The sequence below is a fragment of the Leptopilina boulardi genome, unplaced genomic scaffold, assembly GCF_019393585.1.
Source record: "Leptopilina boulardi isolate dan_hultmark-lab unplaced genomic scaffold, ZJU_Lbou_2.1 LbouV2_80, whole genome shotgun sequence".
Classification (NCBI taxonomy): domain Eukaryota; kingdom Metazoa; phylum Arthropoda; class Insecta; order Hymenoptera; family Figitidae; genus Leptopilina; species Leptopilina boulardi.
This window is the reverse complement of record NW_026138028.1, coordinates 570471-586469: the sequence shown is the minus strand read 5'-3', so window position 1 is coordinate 586469 and position 15999 is coordinate 570471. Positions and strand designations below refer to the sequence as shown.

The window sequence follows — 15999 nt, the reverse complement described above, 5'->3', positions numbered from 1 at the left end:
CACTTACTATTACTATATATTCGCCAATACATGCTGCGCCTCTATTAAACATTTTTCATTTTTAATGAGGGATTCCGAAATGGCAGAGAAATCAACTCTTTATATGAGCAAGAGGTTAATTTAGGAATTAAGTTATCTTTCAGGTAAAACTATATAAGAAACGTTGAACCATTCACGGCCAGTGTCATGAAATTTTATTCTATTCTCGGGAATGCGTCAATATAATTTTACAAAAGTAATTATTTTCTTCTTTCTAATAATGGTAATTTATTATTTTTTATTGCTATATTTTTTCTGATTTAAGAAAAACAAGTAAAAAAATTGCGTTATTTATATATTTAAGTGTCGAATTTTATTTATTTATTTATTTATTAAAAGTATGTTTAAATTGAATAGTTTTTGCAAAATAATAATTATAATTTTCACAGTTGATATTTTTAGATTTATTTATTTTAAGAAAATGTATTAAAATATTGAGGTAGTTATTTATTTTCTTTTATTTAAACAGAATACATATAAAATGACTATATATTAAAAACTAATACTACCAATCATCACCATACTCATTTTTTCGTTGCCTTGAGGGACGATTAATACCTTGAGTTGGATACATTTCAGGTTGCACCCTGTACAATAATTTTTTTTTTTTTTTTAACACTTTTTTAAATCTTATTTAAATTCTTAAGTTTCTAATTTGAAATAACAATATTAATATTCTACTTCTTTTTTAGTGAATTATAAATTGTATACCTATTATGGCTTTTTTAAAGATAAATTTTTCTTTTATTATTGTTTATTTTTTATTTATTTTTTGCTAATTCTTTATTATCTTTAATACGAACCTATTCGCCATGTTAATATTTTTTTTTATAAAACCTATCGTTTTTTTTTAATTGGAACTAATTAAAATTCATAAAACTCACCGATCTTTTCGTTGATTGCTTAACTGTTCATTATATTCAAATTCTTGTGTACCAATAGGATTACTTTGTACGTTATCTCCAAATTTTTCTTCAGGAAAATATACCTTATTTGATTTATCCTTAAATTGAGGAGAATTGTATCTTTGTTGTACTCCTTGGTATGGTTGCATATATCTGTTTTATAACAACAATAATAATAATAATAATAATAATAATAATAATAATAAATTTTACTGTTAACGTGAAAATATTATTGATAATACTAAAATGATAATTTCAACGTTACTATTTATTTTTATCATTTTATCAAAAATAGTAAGAATAAAATGAATAAAAATAAAAACATATACTTTTGTTTTTGCATATATTCTGTTCTATTCCTCTCCCTTAATTCATCATACGTTACATAATTCCTTTGCCCATCATAAGTCTTTGATTGAAAGGGTATTTCCACATTGTCTATAATTAAAAAAAAAATTTTTCTTCTTAAATTCTACAATTAATTCATTTTTATTTTTCTATTTTTAGTTTTGAATATTCTATTAATAATTTTGTAACAAATATATAAATAATAATTTTAACATACCCATGTCTACAATATTATTTACAGTGTCAAAATCACTCGTTGTTGACACTTCTATGTCTGTTGGTTTACTTCGAGTAAACATTTCGTAATTTTTTTGAGAAGAAACTGGATTGTTTTGATTTTCCATATCACTTTGGTTGTAACTAAAAGAATGTAACATTTATCAATACTTATATACTTTATTATTATTATTATTATTATATTTACCTTCTTGAATTTTGTACAATTGCAATTCTTAATCGTTCGGCACATATTTTATTGTAACTTGCTAAACCGAAAGTAAGACCTCCAACAGCAGAGCAAAAAACAATTGGAACCATTAAACGTTTGTCTATTTTACCCTTATTTTTCAGAAACATATAAGAAATAATACCACAAGATAAACTCAGCGGTAATGCTCTTTTTTTAAATCCTTCAGTCGTACAATCTCGAAGTAATTTTATATTTTCAGGAGTAATTTCCAATCTCTAAAAACACAAATTGAGTTCAAAAGAAAGAGACTGTAATATTTTAAAAAATTAAATAACTTTTAGAATATACAATTATGATGCAAAATTTTGTAAATAAAAACATTAAAGTATACGTACATTATTGTCTTTATCTACTAAAAAAATTGATTGTGGAGAATCATGCCGTTGAGAATCCATAATGTAGTATATAATTATTTTCTAAATAGATATTGTTCTTTCTTTAATTATTAATTAAAAATTTTAACCTCAAATTCACACACAAATTATTTATATGATATATGATAAAAACTGTAAAACAGTGATGGGTTGTAATTTAATTAACTTACCTTATGTGTTGTTCACATGTAATCCAATTCACACGTAATTATACGTAAATCACTGTATATATTCACGTCGGTGAAGTTCACAACGTTTAAAAAATATATGCAAATTATTAATATTTTTGCTCTAAAAAATTTTTTGCAAGGTTTCCTTGATCAATTATTTTTTGAAAAAACAATTTATAGGCAAAAAATATTTTTTTTTCAATCGTTGATCATAAACGTTGTGAACTTCACCGACGTATATATTCTTCAAACTTCAAAAATTGCACTTTATGCAAAACTAAAATTAACACTGTAAAATTATTCACTCACTAAATGTTTAAAAAAAAAGCATAACACTTTTATTAAAAAAATCCGAAGATTATTGAATTATCCAAAAAGAGAAAATTACAATAATCTTATTTTAGTGTGGGTAAAATAAAAATTTATCAAACCAAATATATGTTTTATGGGGCAAAAAATATTAAATGTGCGAAGAATATACAAAAAATTTAAAGAAATAATAATTTCTGTATTTAATAAACCGTTAATACGAAATATTTTTTTTTTGTCAATGATGTCACTGTTATACTAGAAAAAATAAAAACGCTGCGTCTATTCGTCCGACTAGACGGACAAAATAATTTTTGATAATTTTGTCCGTCTACGTATATTTTAAGGAAACCTTGGAGGAGGAGGAGGGGGGGGGTCGGAAATGCCCGAAAGTATTCTGCGGACAAAGTCGGGTGGATATAGACGGACGTTTAGACGTTTTTTGATGTCCGTCTAGCCGGACGTTTAGACACTTTGAAATAAAAAATAAATAAAAGACTCACCAGTCGTTGACTCAAGATGTTTTGCAGTAGCTTATTCGCGAGAAATTTCTCTGCCTTTTTCCTAGAAGCTGTACATGATCATCCTGGAGCTGCTCCGAAACGACTTTTCTTTCTTCAAAGACTAAACACAAACACAACATTCACAGACACTACTTTAACGAATCACATTTAACGTGCAAGTTACTTGCATTTTTATTAGAACAAATGAATAATTACGAATAAATTTATTATTGACACGACAATCGTACTGCTATTAATCTTCCGTATTAGAACAAAAAACCGAACTGAAAGTATTAATTATCTCGTGTATGGCGGCCATTTTGTTTTTCATTATTTCTTCAACTTTCATCGAAGAAAATCCCATACCACAATTACTGTACAAATTAACACGCACTAACAAATAGATACAAACACAACAATCGAGGATTACTTCCGATGCTATTATCCTTCCGGATTGAAACAAACCACTCGAATTAACGATGATTTTAATGTCGAAAATCGATGTGTCAGCCATTTTTTTTCATGTCTTTTTACTTTTCGTCACCAAAGAATATACAATAATACAATATATATTGTTGCAAAATGTTGAAAATATTGCTGTGAATTTCTTCATATTGCTATCACGCACAAGGAGGCACCCGAATGCCCGGTTTCACACAAGTCAAATTTGTCTATTAATCGGAAGTGAATTTTACTTGTATATGATTTAATTTCACGTCAAAAGTTAGAATTGGTTTATAAAAAGAATGTTTAGAAAAAAAAACGATTTTAACGAACAAAGGATTATATTCGACACTTGTTGAGAGTAGTAAGAAGCGCGCACACAGTCTTGTATAACCGACGCCATGTTACAATGTTGCCAACTGCGAAATGTTAAACTAAGTTTCACATCAGGGTTGGGTTGTTCATATAAACAGGGTGGTGTCGCTCATCACATGTGTCACATTAAGGAGGTTTCTCTTGTATTTCACTTAAAAAATATCACTACACAACCCTGAGAAGTACTGATAACGCCGACCTGGTGAATGAAATTAGAACTATAATTGAAAAAAATTTAAATAATAAAACGGGAAATCAACAAATTACGTTAATAATTTAGAATTATAAACATTATATCAAATGTCATTTTGCTTTTTATCGCAGTCACTTGTTAACGTCATCTGATTTCAAGTTTGTATTTAATCTTCCATAAATCTGAATATTTTTATTTGTTTTTTATAGTAATAAATATATATTTTTCATTATAGCAAAATAAAATAGAAGCAAAGGTTAATAACTTAAATTTGCTAACGTAATTTGAAACTTGGACGTCCTGTGCAGGAACAAATAACCTTAATACATAATAATTTTTAATTAAAGACGGACTTGTTTCGAAGGTAAAAATATGAAGGTAAAATTTTTTACAACAGTAATGATGATAATAATAATCTACTGTGATTATTTTTGTTCATAAAATATCTAAGAAAATAATTTAAAAAATAATTTTTATGATAAATTATCTTGTGAAAGTTTTTACTTGAAATTAATTAATATTATTATTAAATCGTTAATGGTTTTCTAAAATAATAAAATTGTTTGCAGAAGCGAAGGCCTTGTATTGACAGTCACTCTTATTTATCAGAAAATTCTCGTAGACCTTTGCGCAATAAAACATTATTCACAAAAAGTAAAAGTCAACATGAATTAAAGCGACGAGGAGAAGGAAAAATCACAAAGCAGAAAAGCTGTAATCAGAAGAATAATATCTATTTGAAAAATGATGTTTTTGACAATTTGGAAACTCTCTTTGACTTGAAAAAACCGTTGACTTTACCAGAAATACATTCATCTTCATTAACAGAGAAATTTATTGATTTCACATTTGATTCTTCAAGTTCAACAAATTCATGTCATAATTATTCTTTATTTTTGAATAATTGTATTAGTACTTCTAAACTCGAGCCAAATATTATTACACAGGTAAAAATAATATACATATTATATAAAATTTCTATTTTGTACAAAAAAATTTTAGAATACATATAATTTAAAACTTAAATTATAAAAATAATTTTAATTTAACAGCCGAATCATTTGGATGCATTATCTTTGAATGAAAGCGTAAAAGAAACAAATATCCATGAAGAAATATTAGAGAATGAGGAAATTTACTCTTTAAAATCATATGAATCTAATGAAAATTCTTTCGTAGTTAATTTAGACTTTGCAAAGTAAAGATTATTTTTTTCAAACTTTCTTTATATACTTGTGTTAATAAGTATAAAAATTGGAATTTTTTTTTAGAAAAATGGCAAATGAAGGAAAATTGTCTGAACAAGAATTAGACGATGAATTAGAAACTTCATCAAAAAAAGATGTAAACTCTGTGGAAAAATTTTCGGATGTAATTACTTTACAGAAACATGATTCTGAGGCACTACCACCTCCACATCCACTGCCCCAAAATATCGGTGAAGGTACTATTAAATATTATTACAATTCATATTTAAAAAAAAAACTTTTGTTTCTTAGATATCTAAAAACTTAAAATAAGAGAATTTGAAAAAAAATTATTATTCTACTTTGTAAAACATGAAATTGAAAATATTTTGCATTTTTTCTTAATTGTAATATGAGGAATTCCTGTAAAATCTGGTCATGATCGAGATTCAATTATGAGTGCTATTCCATTTACGGACTCAGCAGTGCTTCAAGATATGAATGGCGCTTACGAGAATTGCATCACTATCGAAGAAGAAATAGAACAATTAAAGAAGGAAATAAATGAGCTTATTAATGTAATTAAAAAAATTTTTAAATTAAAAAAAAATTTTAAGATTAAATTTGTGTATATAAATTTATATTATTTTTTTGTAGAAATCTGATTTGTCTCAAGAAGATACAATTTTGCTCTCAGAGAAACAGGAGAATATTAGTACAAAATTAGCTCAACTTGATGAAATGACGAGAAAAGTACAAAGAATAATAGGTCTCAGTGATCCATCAAGTTATGAATTTGCAAAAATGTTCGAAATGTTGCCCTATCCTCATAAAAAAGAAGTAAATTATAAATGTTTATTAATTTTTAACAAAGAAAAAAACTATATTATAGCTATAAGAATGAATATCTATGAAATTATTTAGCATGGAGATGAAAAATTAGACGAAGAATATTATGGAAAAACAAACGATTTGTTAGAAGATGATGATAGATTTGATGTACCAAAAATAGAATATCCAGAAGACAAGTGTGTTCTAAGTGATTAATTAATTTTTTTATTAAAAATTTATAACAAAAACTATATGTGTAATTTTAATTTTAGATTACCAAGGGTCATTATTTGTGGCAATACTGAGGATTGTATTCCAAAGATAGTAGTCGCTGATAGTCAATGTAAAAGATCAGAAACAACACATTTAGAGAGTCTCACTGGGAAATTAAGTGAATCATTAATTATGCAAGAAAAATTAGTTAAAGAAAATGCCAAGCTCGAAGGTGGAAAGTACGTATAGAAATTATTTTTCCCTTTTTACATTTACCTTTCTATAACTAAGAAAAGTATAATAAATTAATTTATTCTTCTGAAAACATATTATTTACCAGTACTTTAAAAATAGTATTTAATAATATTCTAGTAAAAAAATTATTCTAAAAATTTTTAAAATGACAATCGAGTATCGTAAAAAATATTTGACAATCGAAGATTTTTTTTGACACTTTTTATTATATTTAGGTACTTTGTTTTATTAAATAATTATATATTTCTTATAGATAAAAAAATTATTTCCATTTTTTAATTAATTACGTAATCTATTTAAAGTGAAATATGTCAAAACAGATTTTCTTTTTTAATTTACAACCTAATTTTAGAAATTTAGTTTATATCTGTAAATGTAAATAATAATAAATTATAATTATAAGAAACAAATTTCTCGTTGCAGATACAAATTAGAGGAGGCTATTTTGGAAAAAGACAATGCTGTAGATAATCTACAACGTAAAGTATGTGGTCTACAAGCTGAAATGCGAATAATCGTCAAGGAAAATACTGAATTGAGTCGTCAATTAGCTTGTCTAAATGAAAAAATTGCTACACCATCTTGTTGCTACACTTGTCCTGGTGGTTCATCATCGTCGCCCTTTTTACCAGCTCATTCTTACAATAGTATAAATAATCTTGATGATAGTGTTTGTCGCTGTAGATCTTGTCTTGAAGAACATGTTGGTGATTCTTTAGCACTCATGTCTGGTAAGAATAAGAAAACAAAAAAATATTTATCATTTAAAATTCTTTTTTAGTTTCGAATAACGTTTCTTTTTGTCGAAAGGTACACAAAGACTTTCTGGAGGTGGCGCAGAAGAAAATACATCAATTTTGGAAAATAATACATTAAGAGGTAATAATATGGCCTGTTTTTCTCCTACTGGTACAAAAACTTCCACTTCTCCAAGGCCTTTATCAAAAGGAATGTGTCCCGCTGAATTGAACAATGCATACGAAAAAAATACGAAGAATTTGGTATATTAATCAGTATTTATTTGTTTTTAATTATTCAATTTTGTATTAAAAACAAATTTACTTTGAGAAAGAAGAAATAGCAAAATACTGTTTCAGGAAGAACAACTTGGCAATATAGAAAGTGAGGTTCGTACAATGCAAATGGAATTAATAAATGTTCAACGTGAAAGAAATCAGTTGGATCAGCAAAGAAAACTTTTTAAATGTACAGCACCTTGTGCACCATGTTCATGTAATCCAACAGCTGCAGAACCAGTCTCTAGAAATTTTCAACCGTGTCCTCCATGTGTAGCAAGTCTTCAATCTGGTGTAATGCCTACTAAGGTAATATATAAAATTCCTCAATTGTTCCAAATATTAAATATAAGTTTTAAAATTATTATATTTTGCTTCCAATTGTCCTTCTTTTTTAGATGAATATTTCACAAGATGTGAATCAAGGTTGTGGTCTTAATAATATCACGGTAAATTTTTGTTTCGATTTTGAAAATTAGTATACTCACAACTTAAAAAAAAAAATTAATAAAATAAATTTATTGTCGCAAAAAAAAAGAGTGGAAGTCAATGTAATCAACCACAATTGCGTGATTTAAAAGAACAATATGCACGTCTTCAAGATGATTATAAAAGTAAATTGTGTGAGGTCTCTTGTCTTCGTACGGATGCAGAAAAAATGAAACAAGAAACACGTGATATTAAAGAGGAAAAAGCTAAAATTGAAAATAAATTAATTGATTTGCAAGAAAGATTAAAGGTTCTAGAAATTGAAAAAAATAAAATGAGCGGTAATATAAAAAATATTTACTAAAATAAAATTTGATAACTTTGAATAAAATAATTTTTTTTGAAATGTAGGTAATAAGGAACAATTGATTGAACAAGAACAGGCGCTTTTGGTGGCGAAACAAAGATTCAGAGATGCTCAAGACGAACTTGAAGAATTACGATCCTTAACACATGATCAATCTGCTCAACTTGAGGATTATCGAAATAAATATCTAATGGTTTATCAATTTTTACTATAATTCACTTTCGAATTTATAGAATATATAATTAAATTAATTATCATTATAGGCTCAGCAAAAAGTCGAGGAACAAAGACATCAACTTGATCTTATGGAATTGGATAATGTTAGAATGAATGAAAATGTAACTTTAGAAATTGGACGTGTTAAGGTATTTGATATTATTAATAATAAATCCTATCTAATCATTATTTATTATTAATAATAAATAAATGATTAAATAACAAAATAAATAACTATTGAAGTATATTTTCTAGAATCAGTTTCAAGAGAAACTTGCTGAATTAGCTCCCTTGCCAGATATTTTAAAGCAAACACAATTAAAATTACAAGAATCACAACAATTACGTCAAATTTCTGAAAGACATTGTGAAGATTATTCACGAGAAATTTTAGATTATAAAGATAAAATAGAAACTTTACAAAAAGAAATGGAAATACTTCGCAGTGAAAATAATAACCTACAAGTAGGATTAAATTAATAAAAATAAATAGAGTCTCACAAATTGACTAACATGAAATTTTTTTTTCTATTAGGAAGAATGTAGTCAGCAATCAGAAAAATGTGATGAATTAGAAAAAGAGAATAGTGAATTAAGGACCGAAAATGATAGGCTTAAAAATACATTGATTCGATTTGAGGAACAAGAAACTCAATTTAGAAAATGTAATGATGAAAAATTACACGAAGTCGCTCAATTAACATCTTTACTAGAGCAGGTAAATTTTTGTTATTTAAAACAAAAATGTACGAGAGACAAAAAAATCATTTTACAATTATTTTCAATTAAGGTTAGAGAAGATTCAGCAAGACAAGTAGCAAGAACAAAAGAAAGAAGTGAAATGATGAGAAAAACGATGCAAAATCAAATTTCTGAAATGGAAAGACAACTTGCTCAATGTCGTGCAACAGCAAAAGCTGCACAAAAAGACAGAGATGAGGTAATTCAACTAAAAATTTTCCAAACAAGACATACTTTTCTAATTTTCCTTTTCTTTATAAACAGATTAGACAAAAGATGCAAGGTCAAATCAATAATTTAAATGAATCTTTTAAACATGCACAGGGACGTATTAAATCATTGCAAGGTCATGTAAATTATTTAAAAACATCTTATAGCAATATTTTTAGTTCACAAGGTCAAGGAGAGGCTCCAGTTAATTTTGTACCAGGAGAATCACCAACTACTGCCGCTGCTGCTAGTCAAGGTTACGATACCTGTGATTGTAATTACTAAAATTGATAAATTTAAAAAAAACACCAAAGAAATAACTATTCAAATTCAATTTATGAATTTGTACGATTTCTTTAAAAAAGCACAACATAAATAATTACTCTGAAATAGAATACAGACATGTGAACGCTTTATTAATAAATTCACCAGTGTTTACTACATACCATTGCAATAAACGCAAATAGAAACTAAAAAGAAATTAAATTTACTTTTTTGCATAAAAAAAATGAAAGCGTTTTATATACATAAAAAAATGCACGTTAACAGAAAAATCGATTTTTTTTTAATTATCTGTGGACTTCAGCATGTTGAGCTTATCCAGTAGAGCATCAGAACGCGAGCGTACTCTTTCCATTTCAATACGAAAAAATTCTAATTGGGCTTCAATTTCAGCTGTCACTTCAGTTCGACGTGAGCAAGTGTCACAACACCTGTTTCTTTAAAAAAATAGAGACCGCGAAATTACCGAAAAATGTCTTTTTTTGGGTAATCTTGAATATTTAGGAACTTACTTTTCCATCGACTGTGATTGATTTGAATAGGAAGCTCGTGGTGTACATGGAGTGACAATAATCTCTGGTTTATTAAAATCACGACCAGCAGTGTTTGGTTGTTTATTGATTTTTCCCGTATTTGGAGTTCGAAAATCTCCACATCCTTTTAATAAATCCATTAAAAGTGTTCGTACTTTTTTACCGCTGAGTTGTTTTTTTTGAACCTGGGGAAAAAAAATAATTAAAAATCGAATAAAGGTGTTTTTTTTCATTACAATAGAAAAACATGTAAAATAATTACCTCAATTTGTTCAAGTGTTTGTTGAGCAGAGATAAAATCATCATCATCATTATCATCATCATTTTGATTGATGGAATTTCGACAACAATTATTACCTCTGCATTCGGAATGAATGGGATTATTTTTATTATTACAGGAATGTGTAATTTCTTTTGATGAGTGACATTGTCTTGAAAAATGATGACAATTCTCCTCCTTGTCATTAGATTGACAATGATCGAATTTATTTTTGAAAACATCATCGTTCTCTGATTTTAAACAATGATGATTTAAACATTGATTATCCATGGGAAATTTATTTAAATCACCAGAAAAGGAATGTCTACGATAATTATCACTGTTGCATCCTTGTATTCTGTTGCATGAATGACATTCACATTTTTTTACACGATGATGATGATGATGATGATTATGTTGATTATTACAACTACATCGTGTACAATCTAAATCATTGTGTTGCGAATGATAGACATGTTTTTGTTCTTCCATTAAATGTTTACAACCAGACCATGATAATCGTTGTGGACGAGAATTATAATTGTTATCAATTGAATATCTTCGATGATGAAAAATATCAGGTGAATATTTTGGAATACTATTATTATCAGAGAAATAGGAATATTTAGAAATATTTGAATCGTTAAAACGTGACTGTGATTTTAATTTTTTGTTTGTTGATGATGTATAACTCCTATTTAATAGATTTGTCTGTGGTGTTTTTTGCCAGCAAAAACTTGATTTTAGATCAGCTGATTTATCAGTTGATTTTTCAGTTGAATTTAATTCCTCTTCTGTCGAATCGACATTAATCTGAAAAGAATTTTTTTATTAAATTTATTTTTTTATTAAATTAAATTTTTGTTTAAATCGAATTAGAATTAGAAATGAAATTTTATACCTCTTTGCCCCAGATGTTAATTGTGCCATTGACTTCAGTCATTCGAACTTCCATATTTCCCAAAAGATATGGTCCACATTCGCGTACACTTCCTTTATTTGGAATTTTTCCAGTTTCTTCTGCTTGAATAAGAAAACTACGTTCTTTACTGTTCTCCTCATCGTGATAAACGTAGTACTTCAAATTTTCGCCTAAATCATTTTTCGTCGTGTCGTCTTCTTTTTCTTCGTCTTCTATTTCATCCTCTTTTTTCTCTCCTTCAGAATTATTTCTATTCTCTGTATAATTTTCATTTTCGGGGGATATTCCATTCATTTGTGAATCTTGATTTATTTTCTTTCGTACCGAACCAGAAGTATGAGGTATTTTAAATGGTTGTTCACCAAGCATTTCAGTTGCTTTGCGTTTCTTTGAATTTATTGGTGTTCCAGATGATGATGGATCTTCGGAAAATGATACTTGATTTTTCTGATCTAAATTAGTCGATATTTTTCTAGTTATATTTGAAAGTGTTTGAAGAATACGTGACGAAGTAATAAAAGCACGGGAAAGTGGTGGATTTTTTGTTTTTTCAAATACACTTTTACTCTCATCGGTATTTATAATTTTTGGTATATCATTTGAAATTGATGGACTGAAACCACTTTCTGACCATTGACTTTTAGTATCACTATTTGATAGTTTATTTCTATCGTTAATTTTCTCTGAATTTTCATTTTCACATTTTTCAGTTTGCACAGAAGTGGATTTTGTTACTCGACTTTTATATTCTTCGTATTTTTTTACAGTTTTCTTTAAATTATCAATTTCTTGTTTCATGGTGAAATTTTCCTGTAATGTTTTTTGATAAGCAATTTTTAAATTTTCAAATTGTATATTTCTTTCGGTGAGAGTTGTTTGTAATTTTTTCAATTCGACATTTTCTGCTTTTGTTTCTGTTGATTGATTTATCATTTTAATGTGATTTTTATCTTTGTATTTTTCATCACATTTCATATCGTTAAAATTTAATTTAACATTTGTTACTTTTATCGAATCGGTGGCATTAGTATAAGTTTGTTTTACATTTAATGTATCGGATGGAGTTTTCTCGGGTGATATTAAACAAATTTCTGTTGATTTTATCTCTGAATCATCATCTTCCTCGACATCATCATCATCATTATTTCCACTATCTTCATCGTCATCTTCATGATCATCATGACGTCTACCGTCATCAACATAAACTTCATCTTCTTCATCGACTTGAGAAGCACCTCGCATATATTCTTCATAACTTAATGTTCTGAGATTAATAACATTTTTTGTAAGTTCAGTACCATTTATTTGTTCACTTGTTTGATTTATAGTTAGTTCTTCTTTGAGAATTGGTGTACAAGTAATTTCAGACTCTTCATCAAATTCAATGATTCCATTAATTTTTTTATACTTATTGCATTTTGTGTTTATCTGAGAATTATCAACTTCCATAGGAATATGCATATCAGTTGAGTCACTTTTTGTGGGTAATTTTAAAGATTGTTCCTCTGGATTTTCCACACGCTCTAATGTAGCATATGTTGAAACTTGATTTTCGCAAAGTTCATCTTGTTCTAATTTTTTTATAACATTTTCAGCATATTCCTTTATTTGTTTTCCACCTGTAGCAATTTGTTTGGTATTATTTTCCTTGAAATCTAAAAAAGAAAACAGATTCAATAATGATCAAAATAGGTAAATGTATAATTAACAAAAAAAGTGATAGTTTACCTCTAATATTAGCATGATTTTGAACATTAGCTAGTCTTCCCTGTTCTTTTATATTTTGAATATAACGCTTGACTTTACTTTCATTATTTTCATATCTATCAATCGCTTGATATGGTTTTGAATTAAGAGCATAGGGACTGTAAACATTTGGTTTGAATACAGGTTGATCGGCATAATATTGATGATGACGTGAAAAGTTTTGCCTTCGATTATAACGAACATCTGCTGTTGTTAAATCTTGTAGAGATAGACTTCTCTCTTTATAATATTGTTTTAAACTATTATTATGACGAAGTACAAAATCATCTGAAGCTCTTTCAAATCGATCTTGATCAGAATCATCCGATTCTCTTTCGAAACGCTTTCGACAATATTCTTCACGGCCATCCTCGTCATCATCATCTTCATCATCCTCCTCCTCATCATTCATTTCTGTAAATTAATTTTATTTTTTGAAGAAAATTACTTTTTACTCAATATAATAAACTTCAATTTATATTTAAGGAAAAATAATATTAAAAACTATCTAATTTTTCAATACCTTCTGAATCATAATCTCCTTCCTCTTCTTCATCATCAATATCATCAAAATTGCGATCAGTATCTGGAGTAGATGAAACGACGTATACACTTTCATTATCCTCGTTATCCTGTTCCTCACTTGGTTCTGGACTTTGAGAGCGACTTTTTTCCATAGGAACATTTCTTTGATTGTAATTTGTAACTGAATTATTAGGCTTTGTTGAACTGGAAATGGTGCTATATGTTGGCATTTCCTCATCTTCTAGCATTGAAATGTCAGAATCTTTTTTTGATTCATTCACAGAGACATCAGCGGTTAATTTCTTCTCACCTAATGGCTTTGGCAGTGGTGTCTCTGGTGGAAGCTTCTCCACTATTTCATTTGTTTCAGACATGATATCTTCGTATTTATTTCAAACAACTTATTGTTAAAAAATGTATAAGAAATATGTGAAACATACAAAATTCGTAAAAAAAAGCACAATGAACAAAATTTAGTTATTAAATTACTGAAAATTCTGATCGCGCGCTATAGTTAGCACTCAACATGTTCACAATTTCAGCCATGATGTCTGTAATTCCAATTCCGGTGTTCCGCTTTTATGCAACTTGACGACACAATCAATTTACTTTCCTTTCTTGAAATTTCTTTTTTATTGTTTGAACTTTAAAATAAATGCGTTTTTTTGTTAATTTTAATTTATTAAAATTGTTTGCACTCAATATTTTATATTAATTTATATTCGGTCAACTTTTGTTACATAGACATACATAATGATAGCGGCCGGCATTATGTTATTTCTACAATGGACATAACGTACTGTTCATCCATCTTTTCATTGTAAATACATTTGCCGCCATTGTAACGCTGTGCTGTTACCAACCATCAGGGTTGGGTAACTTGACGTATTTTATCTTAATAAATAATTATAATAATATTTCATTTTATTTATTTAAACACTAAGACATAGTTATTAGTTCCCAATTGAGAGAAAAAGAGAGAGAGAGAGAAAAGGGAAGGAAAAGCGAATTGACTAGATAAGAATAAAAGTATATATGTATAGTATATGTATAAGAATATGTTTATGGATATGTTTGTGTATATGTATATATGTGAGTTAGTATGAAATTCGATAAAATGAGTATGTGTATATGTGTGTATCTGTATATATATATTAAGAGACATGAGAAAGAGAGAGAGATAAAAATAATGATAAGGAAATGATAAGATTTAAGAGGTACTTTGGAAGGGTTTTCTGCAGTTTCCCCTATCCTCTGAAAGGTTGTTCAGGCGAATGCGAGTACCTATTTACAAATCGGCTGCAGACGTTAAAAGGACATAAGAAATAATGTAATTAAGGTCCTTTTACAATGAATCTGAGTTCTTCCTTTTAAACATTTTTAATTTGTAAATAATTAATTATTATTTGATCAAACTTTGATAGAAGGGTTAAAATTTGTCAAAATGAAATTCTTTCTTTTTACGATCAATAAATACAAGGTCAAAAACTACTGTTAGATTTAAGGAATTACTTTGGCTAGATGAGTCATCTCAAGAACACCTGCATATTCCAAGGTCAGAGGTAGAAGGTTATGTATGACTCATGCCGTAAATGACCGTTTGTAAATGTCAAGGACACTCTTTAAAATACGCAAACAAGACCGTGACTCATAATGCGTATTTTAGTACAAAAACTGCGTTTTATGGACACCTGCAAGCACACCTGCATCTAAGATCAAAATAGAGGAGAAAAATAGGACAGATCAAAACCAAGAACTTGACTCTCATTGGTGGCATTATTTCGAGTGAATCATTTTTCTGAAACAGGATTGGCTGGGATCATAGACCCAAGATCGGGAAAAGAGTAGGAATACTCCTATAAAAGAATGAGGACCGAGAGCAGAATTCAGAGAGAAGAGAGTGAGAGAGAGTAGAAGACGAAGTAGAAGAAGATTCTTGATAATTCACGGTTTTCGTAGCAAATAATATTCTAAAGTTAATATTGCGTAGTGAAATGTCTTGAGAGAATCTTAGAAAGATTTAATTTAATAGAACTCAGATTCAGTTAATTACTGAATAAAACAATTAGTGATTTTATATGAAATTTAATTGTGTTTTGTTTTTATATTTAATTCCTCTCAACAAGTTAATCCTTTAG

The 15999-nt window shown here is 27.9% G+C and overlaps 3 protein-coding genes across 4 annotated transcripts; 1 reads left to right on the top strand and 2 right to left on the bottom strand.

Annotated features, from left to right (window-relative positions):
- Positions 1–471: 471 nt before the first annotated feature.
- On the bottom strand, positions 472–2265 carry LOC127290768 (uncharacterized). The gene is made up of 6 exons (XM_051319549.1): positions 2097–2265; positions 1717–1976; positions 1510–1652; positions 1274–1382; positions 924–1097; positions 472–626 (listed from the first exon to the last, which is right to left on the bottom strand). The coding sequence occupies exons 1-6, from the start codon at positions 2154–2156 to the stop codon at positions 545–547; spliced, it is 828 nt and encodes a 275-aa protein (XP_051175506.1). The 5' UTR covers positions 2157–2265; the 3' UTR covers positions 472–544.
- Positions 2266–4164: 1899 nt separating this feature from the next.
- On the top strand, positions 4165–9889 carry LOC127290688 (girdin). Its single transcript, XM_051319438.1, has 20 exons — positions 4165–4287; positions 4365–4507; positions 4699–5076; positions 5182–5327; positions 5401–5573; positions 5734–5894; positions 5974–6156; positions 6241–6344; positions 6420–6599; positions 7039–7346; positions 7426–7616; positions 7713–7940; positions 8030–8080; positions 8170–8401; positions 8472–8620; positions 8691–8792; positions 8899–9108; positions 9179–9361; positions 9434–9583; positions 9649–9889. The coding sequence occupies exons 2-20, from the start codon at positions 4502–4504 to the stop codon at positions 9877–9879; spliced, it is 3366 nt and encodes a 1121-aa protein (XP_051175395.1). The 5' UTR covers positions 4165–4287; positions 4365–4501; the 3' UTR covers positions 9880–9889.
- On the bottom strand, positions 7196–14653 carry LOC127290687 (MATH and LRR domain-containing protein PFE0570w-like). 2 transcript variants are annotated; one of them, XM_051319437.1, is made up of 6 exons: positions 13860–14653; positions 13319–13750; positions 11570–13245; positions 10672–11481; positions 10389–10594; positions 7196–7343 (listed from the first exon to the last, which is right to left on the bottom strand). In XM_051319437.1, the coding sequence occupies exons 1-6, from the start codon at positions 14233–14235 to the stop codon at positions 7331–7333; spliced, it is 3513 nt and encodes a 1170-aa protein (XP_051175394.1). In that variant the 5' UTR covers positions 14236–14653; the 3' UTR covers positions 7196–7330. The 2 variants fall into 2 exon arrangements, with proteins under 2 accessions (XP_051175394.1, XP_051175393.1); XM_051319436.1 differs by lacking the exon at positions 7196–7343 and adding an exon at positions 9985–10313.
- Positions 14654–15999: the final 1346 nt, after the last annotated feature.

What these genes read in the sequence shown, in the direction of transcription:
- LOC127290768 (XM_051319549.1), bottom strand. Translation starts at nt 2,156, where the DNA reads ATGGATTCTCAACGGCATGATTCTCCACAATCAATTTTTTTAGTAGAT. An exon ending in ATTGTACAAAATTCAAGAAG is followed by an intron (nt 1,653 to 1,716) that starts GTAAATATAATA and finishes ACATTCTTTTAG; the next exon opens with TTACAACCAAAGTGATATGG. An exon ending in AAATAATATTGTAGACATGG is followed by an intron (nt 1,383 to 1,509) that starts GTATGTTAAAAT and finishes TTTTAATTATAG; the next exon opens with ACAATGTGGAAATACCCTTT.
- LOC127290688 (XM_051319438.1), top strand. An exon ending in ATAGAATATCCAGAAGACAA is followed by an intron (nt 6,345 to 6,419) that starts GTGTGTTCTAAG and finishes TTTTAATTTTAG; the next exon opens with ATTACCAAGGGTCATTATTT. An exon ending in GCCAAGCTCGAAGGTGGAAA is followed by an intron (nt 6,600 to 7,038) that starts GTACGTATAGAA and finishes TTCTCGTTGCAG; the next exon opens with ATACAAATTAGAGGAGGCTA.
- LOC127290687 (XM_051319436.1), bottom strand. Translation starts at nt 14,235, where the DNA reads ATGTCTGAAACAAATGAAATAGTGGAGAAGCTTCCACCAGAGACACCA. An exon ending in AGGAGATTATGATTCAGAAG is followed by an intron (nt 13,751 to 13,859) that starts GTATTGAAAAAT and finishes ATTAATTTACAG; the next exon opens with AAATGAATGATGAGGAGGAG. An exon ending in AAACACTTGAACAAATTGAG is followed by an intron (nt 10,595 to 10,671) that starts GTAATTATTTTA and finishes TTTTTTCCCCAG; the next exon opens with GTTCAAAAAAAACAACTCAG.